This window comes from Gymnoscopelus braueri, assembly GCF_963280865.1.
Source record: "Gymnoscopelus braueri genome assembly, chromosome: 14".
In the NCBI taxonomy this organism is placed as follows: Eukaryota; Metazoa; Chordata; class Actinopteri; order Myctophiformes; family Myctophidae; genus Gymnoscopelus; species Gymnoscopelus braueri.
The window spans coordinates 8554062-8569426 of NC_137619.1; the positions used below are offsets into that span (position 1 = coordinate 8554062).

Below are 15365 nucleotides of genomic sequence, written 5' to 3' on the forward strand. Positions count from 1 at the left end.
TGCTATTTTGGCTATTATCTGTTTGTGTGCCTTTGTTTAAACGGTGTGTGTGTGTGTGCAATCAATGCATAATATGTTTATTTGTGTGTGTGTTTGTTTGTTTAGTGTACATCCGCTTTAAGCTGGAGCCAGAGAACACCACGGTGTACCAGGGTCACACAGCCATCCTGCACTGTCAGGCCACGGGGGACCCTGAGCCTCACATCACATGGATGGTCAAAGACAAGGTGCTGGACTCCAACAAGAACAGGAGGTAAGGAGGAAATGTGCATTTTGATTGACCAAAACATTTTTTCCCCTTGTATGCTGACTGAAGCCATATCTGCAGTTTCTCACATATCAGACCTTTTATCTCCACCAGGCAGAGATATTGCATTTGTGTGTGTGTGTGTGTGTGTGTGTGTGTGTGTGTGTGTCTATGGAAGCCTATGTATGTCTGTCGCAATTAATCTTGCAATCTACCAGGTGGATCAGTGTCATATTTCTTGTGCACGCTACCCAGGAGGCCAATGACCTCAATTCATGAATATATTTTTTTACCAGTCAATGACAACTTTGAATTTTTGTGAATTAATCATCCCAGAGCAATCGTCCCTGCAGACCACGGGATGTGCGTCCTGCGAGGCTATGCCAATCGGGCGCAAGCTGTCCCTTTGGCTCATGGGATCGACACTACTATCCAATTATAAGCCCTCCTGTCCTTCCAGCTCATGGGATGTACCGGTACTAGTCAATTGCAGTTCTGCAATATGCCAGGACAAGCCAAAGCTCCAGACTGAAATGCCTACTCGGTCATAGTTGCATTGTAGTTGTTAATCTCTGCATGTAAAACAATAGTTTTACGTGAATACCTCGGCCACACCAACAACATTGTTCTTGTGAAGTCATTTTGTCCTTATTGTTGACTTTATTGGTTAATAAAGATTGCTGTGTCCGTTTAGAGACGAGCCGACTGTTAACTGTCCCACTGCCTGGCGTTGCCTAACATCCTCTGACATTGAAAGCATGCAAAGCTACATTTGCAAGTCTAAATGCAGAACAGCTGAAACAGCTTTCCACTGCAATAGTCCATGTTGATGAAGCAGTATCATGCCAACTCGGCATGATACTGTTTCATCAACGTGCATGAAACAAACAGTACGTGTCAAATATTGAGCTTTGCACGGACATGCCGGGGTGGTTATGCTGAAATCTGCTATTGCAGGGGTTCCCAAACGTTTTCAGCTCAGAATCCAAAGGAGAAATGTGTCATCTCCCTGGGATCCAAACTTACAAAATACATTATGAATTAACCACTTTAGCCCTGTTTCAGAAATATTGAAAATCTACAACCAGTTGCATCGTTGAGAGCTTGTAGAAGATTTCGGGAAAGAAAATTGAAATCTTTTTAAAATAATTTTGAACCTTTTTAGATTTTTGTTGTAGGAAAGGTTAAAAAACCAAATTAAAACATAAAAAAAACAAAAAGAAACAGTCCCATTCTGGGTCGCAAAAAACATTAAGTTACTGCATAGTTTTTCTTCACCAACTCTAGCGGATACCGGTCTATCCATATATGCTACATCTGGACTGTGAATTGCCTCCAGGCTATAGCATTGTAACATTATGTTTTTCCTGAGATGACAGCATGCCGCACTACTTTTCAATGTGTTTACAGACAAACATTTAGTCTCCATACAGCCTGTCTACTCTGGTTGCACCGTAACGATGTAATGACAGTCCTTCATTATTATGTTTGACCTCCATTGCATGACATGCACAACCCCAGAACATTGTCATCACATGTGCCAGTCAGACAGAATGTTGGAGAGAGATTGTGTGGTCAGCACACAATCCATTCCTCCACCGGTGTGCCCCGACAATTCAGACTTTTAAGTTGATGATGTTTCAGTGAATGTCCTCTTGTGAACACCGTACTGTTGTATGATGCAGTGGTTCAACTCCATTTGTATCTATCATTAATTGAGAGTTACAAATGGATCAAGTGAGGATTTTACTGTGTGCCACATAGTGCATGTTGAGTGGAACCGCACATCTCACAACCATATTTGCCTCCGGTAGACCTCTGAACGTTTCTCCCTCTTTATCTGTCAGGTTCCAGAAGATGCCCAATGGCTCCCTGGTGATAAGTGATGTTACCACAGATGACACGGGCAAGTACACGTGTGTGGTAGGAAACAGCTGCAACATCAAGGACCGCGCGGCACAGCTCTACGTAGTCGGTACGTTTGACACACACACACTTGCATTTAATGCATACCTTATATCCCAGCATGTGCACACTTACTGTAGACCTATCGAGAAATACTGTCCATCCATACATGCAGACAGACACACACACACACACACACACACACACACACACACACACACACACACACACACACACACACACACACACACACACACACACACACACACACACACACACACACACACACACACACTCGTTTTAAGACGAAGGTGTCACTTTTCTTCTTTATTTCCGTGAAAGAAATCGGCACAAAGTGAGACATTACAATGGAGAGTAGTGAAGAGTAGCCTGCCTCCAGCACAAACGCCTCCAACTGGAGCTCCAGATATTAAAATGCAATTCATTATGGGATGGTGATCTGTCAAAAGATTAGTGAGCAGCTGTTTTAAAGGTGATGAAGGAACATGATAGAACTATTGGGCATGTGTTCAACTAAACTGTTGTCTCCTACCGGAACCGGCCATCAAATTATTGGCTTAGGAATGAGACAAAAACAAAAAAATCCTCATGAATTCAAGTCTTCATGGGGTGACTAATCGATAGAAAAAAAGTCATTTTGAGGGTGAACTATCCCTTTAAGAAACAAAACAGTCGATCTAAGCAAGTGTTACCTCATTGTATAGCCTGGATCCTCTACTTTCGTATGAAATGAAAAAACAAAAATGCTAAATATATCACTGCATTCGGTAACATTTATGTAAAGAATATAGTTCGCAAGGACACACGTGCACACTTGCGTGTGCACACACCCACACACACAAGCCCGTTGAAATACCTGCATGATCTTGCTAGATTACAAACACTGTTCCCCACACAGTGGGCGTAAGCCATGATCACGGGTGGCAGATGAAGGCATTAATTAAAACCACATCCCTTTAGCTAGCCATCACTCCTGACAGGCTAATAACCATGTCTACATTTGTGACGCCAAGGCTGTCGCTGACATGACGGGATTTGGTGGAGGTCCTTGATCTAATAACGCTACTTTTTCACTCTGTGCTCCCTTGTGTGCTGACTGATGCCGAAAGTAACACACACACACACACACACACACACACACACACACACACACACACACACACACACACACACACACACACACACACACACATTAACCAATTTTCCCCTCCCCAAAGTTAGCAGAAGGTATTCCCTGTGAAGAAGGTTACTGTCTTGAGACCAAATTGAGTTTGGGTGTTGTGTTGTCATAGCTCTTCGAGGTCAGCATAGCCATGATTTATGACATAAATTCCAGGAGCAATTTTTTTTAGGAGTCAGACTGTCCTGACCCGAGGCAGCTGGGAGTGTTTTTTTTTTAGCTGTTGCTGTTAATCTGTTTGATATCATTATGACAAAGTGAACTGCATGCATTCATTCGTTTTCAACATAATCAACGTATACTGTAGGGCTGGCCGATATTTACTAAATTAAAAGTCTGTCAGTGGCATATTACTCAAGATATTTTTCAGAAACGATCAGTAATGATGATCAAAATCTAAATTATATCAATATATCTCAACTCTACTTATGTCATTTGTTTAGTTTTTTTGTCATTAAAGTATTTATTTATTTTCCAACAAATAATACATGACACAAAAGACAAAGACCAAAAACACAACAGTAAAATAACAATACATTTAGGGAAAAAAACAGACTTAAACACAACAAAAACAGGCAGTCATAACTAAGCTAAGTGGACAACACCCCCCAACACCCCTTTACTATCAATTGTGATTTATTTCAACATATGATTAATGCAACAAGCCCTTTTATATACAAAAAGAAATAGTCCCATACTAAATGGAACTTCCCTTTTACATTGTTTTTCCTGGCAACCAGATATTTTGTAAGATGCAGTCTCAGTCATAAGTTGAGTGCCACTTGAATTTGTTAACTTTTTAACCCAACTGTGTAAAACTAATTTAATATTACGCTCTCTTTAACATTTGACTCTGAGGGTTACGGCTAACCACAATATCTGTGTATGTGCTTAATGTTTCCTAACAGAGAAACCAGCGCAGACCCATGACATCGAGGATGAAAAGGCTCCCTACAAGATGATCCAGACCATTGGTCTGTCCGTGGGCGCAGCAGTGGCTTACATCATCATAGTGCTGGGGCTCATGTTCTATTGCAAGAAGAGACGCAACGCCAAGAGACTGCAGAAAGGCCAGGATGGAGAGGAACCCGAGATGGAGTGCCTCAATGGTGGTACGTATGGGTGTGTGTGTGTGTGTGGGGGGAGCACATGTGAAGTGTCTTATTTAGACGTTTGTGAAATCAGGCACTGAAGTCATGTGGGTGGCTGACTTTACCTTCAACTTTACTTACTATGTTGTTACAAAGATGTCATTTTGGAACATTTGAGTGCACTTGCTGCCATCTTGTGTTCATCTTGTGTAATACATGAAACGTGAGTCAAAAGGTTTATGTGCAGCAGTGTTGATTTTGACAGCAAATTTAGATTTTGTTTCAGTCAGTCTTTTGAGTAAAATTCCATTTAGTTTTAGTCATATTTAAGTCATCTGAAATGTTTTAGTTATTGTCTAGTTTTTGTCGACTAAATATAAGATTATAGTCGACTAAATCTACAGTTGATTTAGTCGACTAAAATGTATTTTTGCGGGTCATGATGCCGTCGTAATGGCTGATTTTACACTTGGTTGCATGCTGAAAATAGACGATCTACAAGCTCACAATGCGTCGCAGCGCAACGCGCTGTGAGCTTGTAGATCTTTTTTTCAGAGCGCAACACCCGAGCGCAAATAAACATAAAATGACTTGTCTTTTAGTTCTACTGGATCTCTTCTCCACTAGTCCATCACTAATATTTTAGTATTTTAGTATTTGTTGACAAAATTGTCAATATATATTTAGTTTTAGTCATCATAGCTTAGTTTTTATTTAGTTTTCAGTGAAAAAAGGTTTCCGACGAACATTTTTCGCCTCAACGAAATCAACACTGATGTGCAGGGCCTTTCTTAACCACTTCTTTGCCAAAAATAGCCAATCAGCTATTTTTCACAGAGTGGACACTAGGTTAAAAGTGAGTAATACATAAATGAAGAAATTATAAGAATAAATCATTATTATGATGACCTAGTAAATGCATTTACTTGTTTATTCCCTTGCTTAAGTACCTGCTACACTAAGCAGGCTACCCACTGCCATATAGTCCCAGCTACAAGTTAATTGACATTAACCCTGTGTGTGATGTGTGTTTGTATTGACCAGGCGGGCCAGTGACGCAGAACGGCCACACCACCGCTGAGATCCAGGAAGAGGTGGCGCTCACCAACATGGGTACCACAGCGTCCACAGAGAAAAGACACAGCCACAGCAACAACGACAAGCTCCAGTTTCCCCGGGCCAACCTTACAACCATCACTACCCTGGGTATGAGCCATGTGATAGACCAGCAGTAAGACAGTTGTAAGGTCAAAGGTAGCAGAGGGTGATGAGTGTTTGGTGTTTGGTTTCAGTGGAGAGCTGTGACATAATAGTTAGAACGTTGTCAGAGTTCAGCCCCACCCTGTGGGGAGAAACACAGGTTCTATGACCAGAATCACTACAGGCCCGTGAACACAACGAATAAATAAAAATCAAGTTAAAGTATCAATACCACAATGTAGAAGTACTCTGTTACAAGTAAAAGGCCTGTGTTCAAAATGTTACTTGAGTAAAAGTACAAAAGTATTGGCATCAAAATATACTTAAGGTACCAAAAGTAAAAGTACTAAAATGTTTGAAAATAGCTGATCTACACTATTTTCAAATAGGCTATTTTCAAATAGTCTATGTATATAATAGGGCTAAAGTGGTGTTTTATAATACAATAATTTTATATCTGCAAAGTGACTAGTAACTAAAGTTTTCAAATAATTGTAGTGGAGTAAAAGTATAATATTTGCCTCTGAGATGTAGTTGAGTGGAAGTAAAAGTATTGAAAATGGGAAATACTCCAGTAAAGTAAAAATTCCTCAAAAGTGTACTTGAGTAAATGTACTTAGATACTTTACACCGCTGATAAAAATAGATACAATACAAAAGATCCACTCTATAGAACTTTGTCAACCAAGGCCTGAAGTTCACTACTAATTTGTTTCCAATGTGTAATTTCTGGTAGTAGACTAACTCATTTGCTTTGTGTTCTGGGTGTTTCATGTGCTATAACAGGTAAAGGGGAGTTTGGCGAGGTGACTCTGGCCAAAGCCAAGGGGATCGACGAGGGCGAGGAGGAGACGCTGGTGCTGGTGAAGAGCCTCCAGACCAGAGACGAACAGCTCCAGTCGGACTTCCGCCGCGAGGCGGACATGTTTGCCAAGCTCAGCCACGCCAACATCGTCCGTCTGCTGGGCCTCTGCAGGGAGGCAGAACCACACTACATGATCCTGGAGTACTACGACCTGGTAAACACACAGAAAGGGGATTACAGTAGATGGTCTATTGCTGGGGTCTTCAACGTTTTTCAGGCCAAGGACCCCCTAGCTGAGAGAGAGAGATGAAGCAGGGACCCCCCACTACATGTTGTATAAAAATGATATTGCAGATTAAACTTTCTCAGAGATTCCATATAGTTTCATTGTTTGACAGCGCGATCATCAGTGTATTTTGGATTCATGATAATATGTATTTTTCAGAAATTTAACCACTTAAAGTTATACAATGCAGAATCCCAAATAACGATTTTTAGCAACCTCTGCTGGTCACTACCGTCACTGCATACAATTTCCGTAATCCTCGATTACCCAGAATTCCATTCGTTTTCACCGGAAGCCGGAAGCGTTTCAAAAAGCGATCTTTTAATTGTTTTATACTATCTACGGATCGTTTCTCTTAGCCAGTGGAGCATTAGTTACCATGAGCTGTGCTTTCTTTTTCTGTTCTTTTTCGATCTTCCAATTCTACATTATCTTAACATCAGCGTGAGGTTCCTTTTTGTTATAGCGCGGTAGTTCCTGGCCAAACAGGAAACCGTTGTGGTAGTTCCTGGGGACGTCGGCCACGACGTCATGACGTTGGCCAGGAACGTCATTTCCCCGGGAGTGTCCCCCCAGTCCACTTTCAATGGAAAATATATAAATAAAAGGCTTCCGGGGGTGAAATTCACGGAGTGGGTGTTGTGAAACTTTTGCCACTCGCAAAAGATATACAATTTAACTTTAGTTTTGTTGAAAACGTTACCTAGTATTACTTTAAAGTTTCAATACTTAGTAAACTTGACCTTTCACTCTGTACTTAGTCTGCTCTATTTTCCCTCTACACCAAACCTCTTTGCCGAAAATAGCAGATCTACAAGCGTTGTGAACTTGTAGATCGGCTAGGGTTCAAGTGCTTAATGTAAAAAACTGATTCCTATCACACAAATATTTGGCGGACCCCCTGTAGTAACTCTGAGGACCCCCTAGGGGTCCCGGACCCCCTGGTCTATTGGGTCTGGGTCGGTTCCCACTCTATTACTGTGGTTCCTGGGATTGTTAATTATTATGTGCAATAACGGAGTAGATCCGAGAAGACCGGTGATCAGTGTAGATCAGGGGATAAACGTGTGCTAACTTAAACTGATGATTAAGCTGACCTAGGATCAGATTTTACCACTGCGAAATAAGAGAGGGAGGGGGGGGGGGTTGAGCTGTGCGCCTGTGAGTTGCGTCTGACCAGAGGAAAGGTGCACGGTAAAGATGGATCTGTTATTCGGGGTCAGTTCTGTAATATCTCGGATCCAATCTGATCTCGGAATGAATTTCACGGGTCCATTAGGGTTCGCGTCCGTCATTTTGTACATATGTCAGCATACCAATTCATAATTCCTCTGTTTATGCCAGAACTCTTACCATACACACACACACACACACACACACACACACACACACACACACACACACACACACACACACACACACACATACACACACAAACACACAAGAGTATTAATACCTTTCATTCTTTTCTTATTTTTTTCTGATTTTAGGGAGACTTGAAGCAGTTCCTTAGGATCTCCAAAAACAAAGATGAGAAGATCAAGTCTCAGCCTCTCAGCACAAAGACCAAAGTGAGTGTTTACTGGTATCTATGAATATTTAGTGGTTCTCAGCTCTACTCCTCTGCTACCCCAGTGCTGTTGGTTTTATATGCCCACATTTTTTTCACAAAAGATGAGATGAGGCTCTGCGAAAGTTTATTTAAAAAGAAACCAAAGTTTTGACAGTAAAGTCTTCCTCAGGGTTCAACAGACACACGTCACTTCTAAAGGGACTGGGACGAAGGTGAACTCATTACATAGTAGTGTCCTCAATCTACCCATCAGCATGGGTGAGAGCGTCCCAGAAATATGTATCTTTTTGTATATCGTTGTAGTATACTTCATATTTAAATATGAATAAGGAAATTATGAAACGTGCACAATTCACTGTCACACTGAAATAGTGTGTTGGTTACTTGTCAGTAATGGGTAATTATCCACCCCACCCATGCTGATGGGTAGATAGAGGACACTCCCATGTAATGAGTTCACCTTTGTCCCAGTCCCTTTATAAGTAGCCTCGATCTCCAGACTTTTATTGTTTAGTTTTGCTAAAAAATAAAAGCCTGGAGGAGCGCATCGGTGTACCCGGTATAGGAAGTGTTTCATTTCCCCAACCAATCAGAGTGCAGTGGGCGTCGCTCGTAATGTTGTGTTAACGGGGCGGGGGTTGACGGACAGATCGGTGAACCAATGGGATCAGGCGCAGTCTCTCTGCGCCTCTATACACCCGCCCCTCTATACACGAAATCAGGAGCGTTGGTGCAGCCTACTTTATAAGTGACCTCTGTGTTTGCCATATAACCCACTTAACACATAGAATTGGCTGCAAAATCAGTAGTACCTCAGGGGTCCCCGGGGCATCAGGAGTTGAGAGCCACTGACGTTGAATCTCCATGCACATTGAACACTGTACTACCGTGTCGTGCAGCTTTCTCGGCCCTTCAACATTCGATTCTCTCCCTCAGGTTTCCATCTGTGCCCAGGTGGCTCAGGGGATGGAGCACCTGTCCAATCACCGCTTCGTTCACAAGGACCTCGCTGCCCGGAACTGCCTGATCAGCGGTCAACGTCACGTCAAAGTGTCCGCACTCAGCCTCAGCAAGGATGTGTACAACAGGTGATTGTTTCATCTGAACGTGAACTTTCAAATCTGAATTACTTTAATCCACAAATATAATACTGGACTTTGCGTTGATGACAGCCAATGTGATAATAAATCACTTAACCCATTAAGACCTATATTCTACATATCTCCTAAATCCCAACAGTATTCTGAAAAACGTATGTTTCTACATACGTGGTGCTCAATCTTTTTCATGCCAAGGACCCCCAAAATTATATGTATTTGGCCGCGGACCCCCATCTGAAAATATTTTGTTCCAGGCCACGCCCACTATGACGTCATCACTGTCCCCCCAGGGACCCCCAGAAGCAAAGATTTGAGTTAAATGTTCGCTTTAAAAATATATATATTCAAAGATTTGCACACATTTTCACGATTTTTCAAAAATAGCAGATCTACAATTCATAGCGCGGCACTCGGTGCCGCGCTATGAGCTTGTATATCTGCTATTTTTGAATAGCCAAAAGTGTAAAATATGGCTTTTTAGCTCAAATCTAAAAATGACACAGATACCAGGTCTTAATGGGTTAAAGGGATAGTTCATCCTCAAAATGACTTTTTTTCTATCGATTAGTCACCCCATGGAGACTTGAATTCATGGATATGTTTTAGTTTTTGTCGCATTCCTAAGCCAATACTTTGATGACCTTCAGCGGTTCCTGTAGGACAACACAAAGAGTCTCCTTTGTGTTGTCTGTTGACTGCTGGTAAAAAGCGTGCAATCGGCTTAACTTTGCCTCTCCGTCTCTTTTATCTCTCCCATCTTTTTATGAAGTGAGTACTACCACTACAGACAAGCATGGATTCCCCTGCGCTGGCTCCCGGCCGAGTCTGTGTTTGAGGACGACTTCTCCACCAAGTCAGACGTGTGGGCCTTTGGAGTGCTCATGTGGGAGGTGTTCAGCCTGGGGGAACAGCCGCACACCAAACTCACTGATGATGAGGTGCTGGAAGGTCAGTATAATAAAGTCCACAGCGATGATTTGCGATGCAACGAGCTTAAAAGACCCACACAATTCTTTGTTTGGTTAATGTTTTTTTTCCACAAACCTGATCCCACTAATATGCTCGTCAGCTGCTCGCCGGTCCACACAGCTTGACTCATCATTCTCCCTGATTCTGATCTTTCCCCAACACATTTATCCTACAATTCAAGGCATACCAGGGGCGAGACATAGTATCTGGCATCAGGCCTTGTAATTTCGATGAAAATCGTGTATGCAATTCAAACATTCATGTCTTCTTAGCCAATGTTAACTTAACTCTTTGACTGCGGACGACGCGATAACGCGTCAAGTGCTACTTTGTCCAGTTGGCCGTCGACGCGCGTTCATTGTTTAATCTCTGATTGCGCTATGCTGCTTAATATTCAATGTTATTCTCGAGTTCCACTTACTTCACGGACATCTGCATCCGGTTTCATGACCTGGATTCCGTTTCCGTTTTTTGATTCTTTTCCCCAGTCATTTTCGTCCAAAATAGGTAAATAAACGGTCTTTCACACGGTATGACGGACAAACGGACAGTTTCTCTTCTATAATCTATGGTCTGGGTGACGATCAGTCATCGCCGTCGTGTCTCACATCGTAATTTTGGCGATCAAAACAATCTGGGAGGACGTCACATCCGTTTTCATGTTTTTCCCTGTCTAATCTATCAAGAAGGGTGAGAGAGACCTAACGACCTGATCAAGCAGTCATGTGCTGCACTCTAGTGGCGGATTTGTGCTGGGTCTTTATATTATGTGCCCTTAAATTATTTTCATGAGAAAAATTCAAAATATAAAAATAAAAAAACACGAAAATTGCTGGCACTGGGGGAGTACTTTATGAAAATACTCTGGCAGTCAAAGAGTTAAAGGACGACTTCACCCATTTTCAACCTATCTTCATATAATAGGTCCTCACTAATGCTCATGATAAAATGGTAAATTTTTTGTCTACTCCGTCTATGTCTCAGAGGAGGGCTGTGAACAGTTCAGAAACCCGCCTACCAGTGACATCACCGATGGGGAATCCAAGCTAATAGAAGCCGTTGGCTATCTATTCCTGGAAAGTTAGCATGCTATAATGGAAGCCATTGTTCTCACGTTAATACAAATCTAAATTAAAAATGAAATCTTGTTCGAAAAAAGAAATCTGCCAAATGATGATGTCACTGGTAGGCGGTTTTCCCGGTGGCCACGGCCCTTCTAGGAGACACAGACCAAGTACCCAAAAAAGTGGTACCATTTTATCATGACTATTAGTGAGGACCAATTATATGAAGATAGGTTGAAAATGGGTGAAGTCGTCCTTTAATTAATCAGGTTCAGAGACAATGTGAAGAGATACAAAATCTAGTTAGCGGAAGAAATCTGTCTGTTTATGTAAAATACACGGCTAAAGCTGTGATTAGACAACAGCATGTATTGGCAGTGGTCCTTTTTTAAGTGTACTGGATGCATTTGAACCGTTTGTGTCTCGGCTGGTTCTTCTCCAGGCCTGCAGGCGTCGAAGCTGAAGCTAGCCGTTCCAGACGGGTGCCCTTCCAAGGTCTACAAGCTCATGGCTCGCTGCTGGGCGTCCAGCCCCAAAGAGCGCCCCTCCTTCAGCGAGATTGTCCACGCTCTGGGAGAGCTGCCCTCCGACAGCAAGGTCTGAGGGGACCTAGAGGCCCCCCCCCCCCCGCATCAGAGGGGACTTTATTGTCAACCCTCCAAACAAAGACAGAAATGCTGGATTTAATAGTCTTATACATTTCAGGGAGGAGGGTTGAGGAGAAACGAAAACAAAAACTTTTCTATGTATTTCAAAAGAAAAACTATAAGTGTGTATGTGTGGATAAGAGAAGACTTTTTTGCTATACCAATGGAAACGCACTGTTTGTTGGTGTGAATGGCCTCTTGTGAGCAGTGCCAGGAGTTTACACTTGCCTTAACTGCAGCATGGAAGACTATCCCTTTGCAGCCCCCTTTTTTTGTGGTTCCACTTTGACCCTGTATGCCTGTAGACCACCCCGATCCCCTTTCTCAGGGCCTGTCTGTCCCAGTGACACTATCCAAGTGGAAACCAAGAACCACAGTGCCCCACCCAGCATCCACCCTACCCACCCACCTACCTGGACCTGTTTCCGCAAACCCTGCAGGGGAAGTCAAGATGAGGCGCTCGGATGAATAGCCATTATGGTTTCAAAAGATTGTGAAGACCTATTGAATCCTAGAATCATTTTTCCTGTAGCCTCCTTGGTGCATTTCCTTGATGAAAAGAAAAAAAGATTGATGAAAAGAAAAAAGATTGATGAAAAGTGGAATTTCTTGCACCTGGGCATAAAGTGAGACTGTTTCGATTGGCTTGCCTGAACATAATGTTCTCCCACTGCCAGCTCCACGCCGCTACAACCCAATCCTGGAGGAGACTCTAAGCTACTCTGTCCAGTAGGCGGTGCTGTACATACTGGACCCCCCCCCCCACCTCTTCTGTACACTCCCAACTTGAATTCACAGCCTCCAGTGTGTGAGTGTGCTGTGCCACTGTGCTATTCCTATGTAGCCCCATTACGAACCTCTCCCTCCGCTATACAGCTCCGAGATGAGGTTCCACTGGGCTTGATACCGGAACAACGGCAACACCTTTTTCGCCACATCGTATCCAAAACCAAAACCTATGTAGTCCCCTAATTCTACAGCTTTTTGAGGATTTTCCAGAACCCTAACTTTTTAGAACGGGGTGAAACAACCGCTTAAATCGCTTATTTAGTCAGCCTCTGGCCATGTTTTCCCATTGTAGCCGAACCAGGAGCAGTACTGGCACCTGATGTAGGGGGTTCTTCCGGGTTGACTGGGAAAGATGGCCAGAGGCTGACTAAATAAGCGATTTAAGCGGTTGTTTCGACCGTTCTAAAAAGTTTGGGTTCCGGAAAATCCTCAAACATCTGTAGATTTAGGGCACTACCTTTAGTTTTTGGATACGATGTGGCGATGTTGCCGGTGTTACACAGATTCCGGTAGCAAGCCCAGTGGAACCTCATATTGGAGCTGTATAGCAGAGGGAGAGGTTCGTAATGGTGGTAATTCCTATGATGCAGTATATAACAAGCAAATATCAGGGTACTGTGTATAAGCACAAGTGGATGGGTGGGGGTTTTGCATGAAGGTTTCATTGTCTGTTACACTTGCATTTAATGACTGGGATAACTCATGTCTCAATTTCTTCTCTGTTATATCACTTCATGAACAAAAAAACTAAAAAGCAACAACGATCAAACATGTTTATAGCCAAGGAATATATTGGAGTCTGTGCCAGTGTGTGGGTGTGTTATTTTCTTTTATGAGTGTCCTCTGTTCTCATATAAATTTGAGGTGCTTAATGGTCACTATCTTAGGGCAGGAAGACCTAATAATAGACCAACATGAACATGCTCAGTTCATTCACCGTGTTGTCACCGTTACAGGTTCAAGTCGGTGAACCCCGGCATCCATTTATTTTCTTCCTGAGGTCCAATCAATACTATCTGGTCCAGTTATTTTGTGCAATGTTACAAAGCGGATCATCCCACCGGGCGATGTGTACATAATGTAGAAGCCGTGCACTAACTTCACTTAAAAAAAAGAATATCCCTCTTTCTCTATCACGTTGTGTAGAAGGAACGTGCAGGTGCCTGTTTATGTATCATGAAGGTCCTGTCTTTTTTTTGTTGTTCTTATTTTTTGTACGGAGTGTTTATAATAGTAAAGGTACTCTCTCTCTGATCACATAAAGTAGTTACACTATTACAGTATATCCAGTGTCATGACTCATCATCTCAGTTCATGTTCCATGTTCAGTACGGTTACCAGCTGAATATATTAACACTAAATACAAAAGAGGTTCAAAATAAAAGTGTGACAAACTAGTCACCAGTACTCGTTTAAGTGCCTGGCAAATGAAGGATTATCGTAACTTGTTTCCCTCTTCTTTTTTTTTTACAATATCTAATCAATTGCAATGGCCTTTTTTTTGTTTTATAAACTTGTTTTTATACTTATTGTTTTTAGTGTACAATATTTTGTTTTCTATGAACGCTAGGCACTCACACCTAGTCCTCTTTTTTTTATCCGCTTCAGCAAAATGTTCACAGTAATCACAATTATATACATGCTGCTGTCAATAAACGTTCAGTGTTTGTAACAAGTGTGTAACGTGTTTCATTCATGGCAGTCAATCACAACTGTGTGAGACATGTGGTACACCAAATCATTGATACCATCATGCTATAAACAGGGCTGATAGCAATACCATGCCCCCCCCTTAACGAATTATTGATACTAGTTAGAACTCATTGTTGAAGGGGTCAGAAAGGGATGTTTTGACCTTTGGGTGAATTTCTCAAACTTATCTCACATTTTAATGACACCTATGCAATCAATCAATCTAAAACTGTAAATACCAGCCATACAGTAGGCCATACATGGGCAACTGGTGGCCCGGGGGCCACATGCAGCCCCCACCTTCACTTAATGCCGCCCGCAGATTAATATCGGTTTACTGATGTACATTATTGATTTCAGCTATTAGAATTCCAAACATGCAAACATGACCCGCTTTAATTACTTCAGTCTATATTAGTAGCTTAATGACTAGTATTAAAATTCTATTGTCTTTTTTTATGTCCAATGTATTTGTATTTAAGTTCATAAAGTTAACACAAGTATAACTAAATGCATTTGAAATTAAATAAAGATTTAACTTTTCAGGATTCCAATTCAAAAATAGCAAATAAATAATAAATAATAAATAGCAAAAATAATAGCAGATCTACAAGCTCAAAACGCGTCACGATGTGACGCGTTTTAAGCTTGTAGATCGGCTACTTTTGTGTGACATAGAATGGCGAAGTACGCCATTAATTTCTGAAAAAAGTTAAAATATGAAAATAAAAAGTGTCTGCATATGCAATGTGGCCCTCTGGTGAGTGTGGAAATATAGTGGCACTCTCCATCATCA

The 15365-nt window shown here is 41.9% G+C and overlaps 1 protein-coding gene across 1 annotated transcript in view; it reads left to right on the plus strand.

The window, feature by feature from the left end:
• ptk7b (protein tyrosine kinase 7b) overlaps positions 1-14546 on the plus strand; it is a 121982-nt gene extending 107436 nt beyond the window's left edge. The window contains exons 12-20 of the mRNA XM_080448643.1: positions 106-253; positions 2095-2222; positions 4262-4465; positions 5489-5650; positions 6431-6663; positions 8226-8306; positions 9245-9396; positions 10178-10356; positions 11884-14546. Of these exons, the coding sequence (XP_080304769.1) occupies positions 106-253; positions 2095-2222; positions 4262-4465; positions 5489-5650; positions 6431-6663; positions 8226-8306; positions 9245-9396; positions 10178-10356; positions 11884-12044 (1448 nt within the window). The 3' untranslated portion in view covers positions 12045-14546. The remainder of the gene's footprint in view (positions 1-105; positions 254-2094; positions 2223-4261; positions 4466-5488; positions 5651-6430; positions 6664-8225; positions 8307-9244; positions 9397-10177; positions 10357-11883) is intronic.
• Positions 14547-15365: the final 819 nt, after the last annotated feature.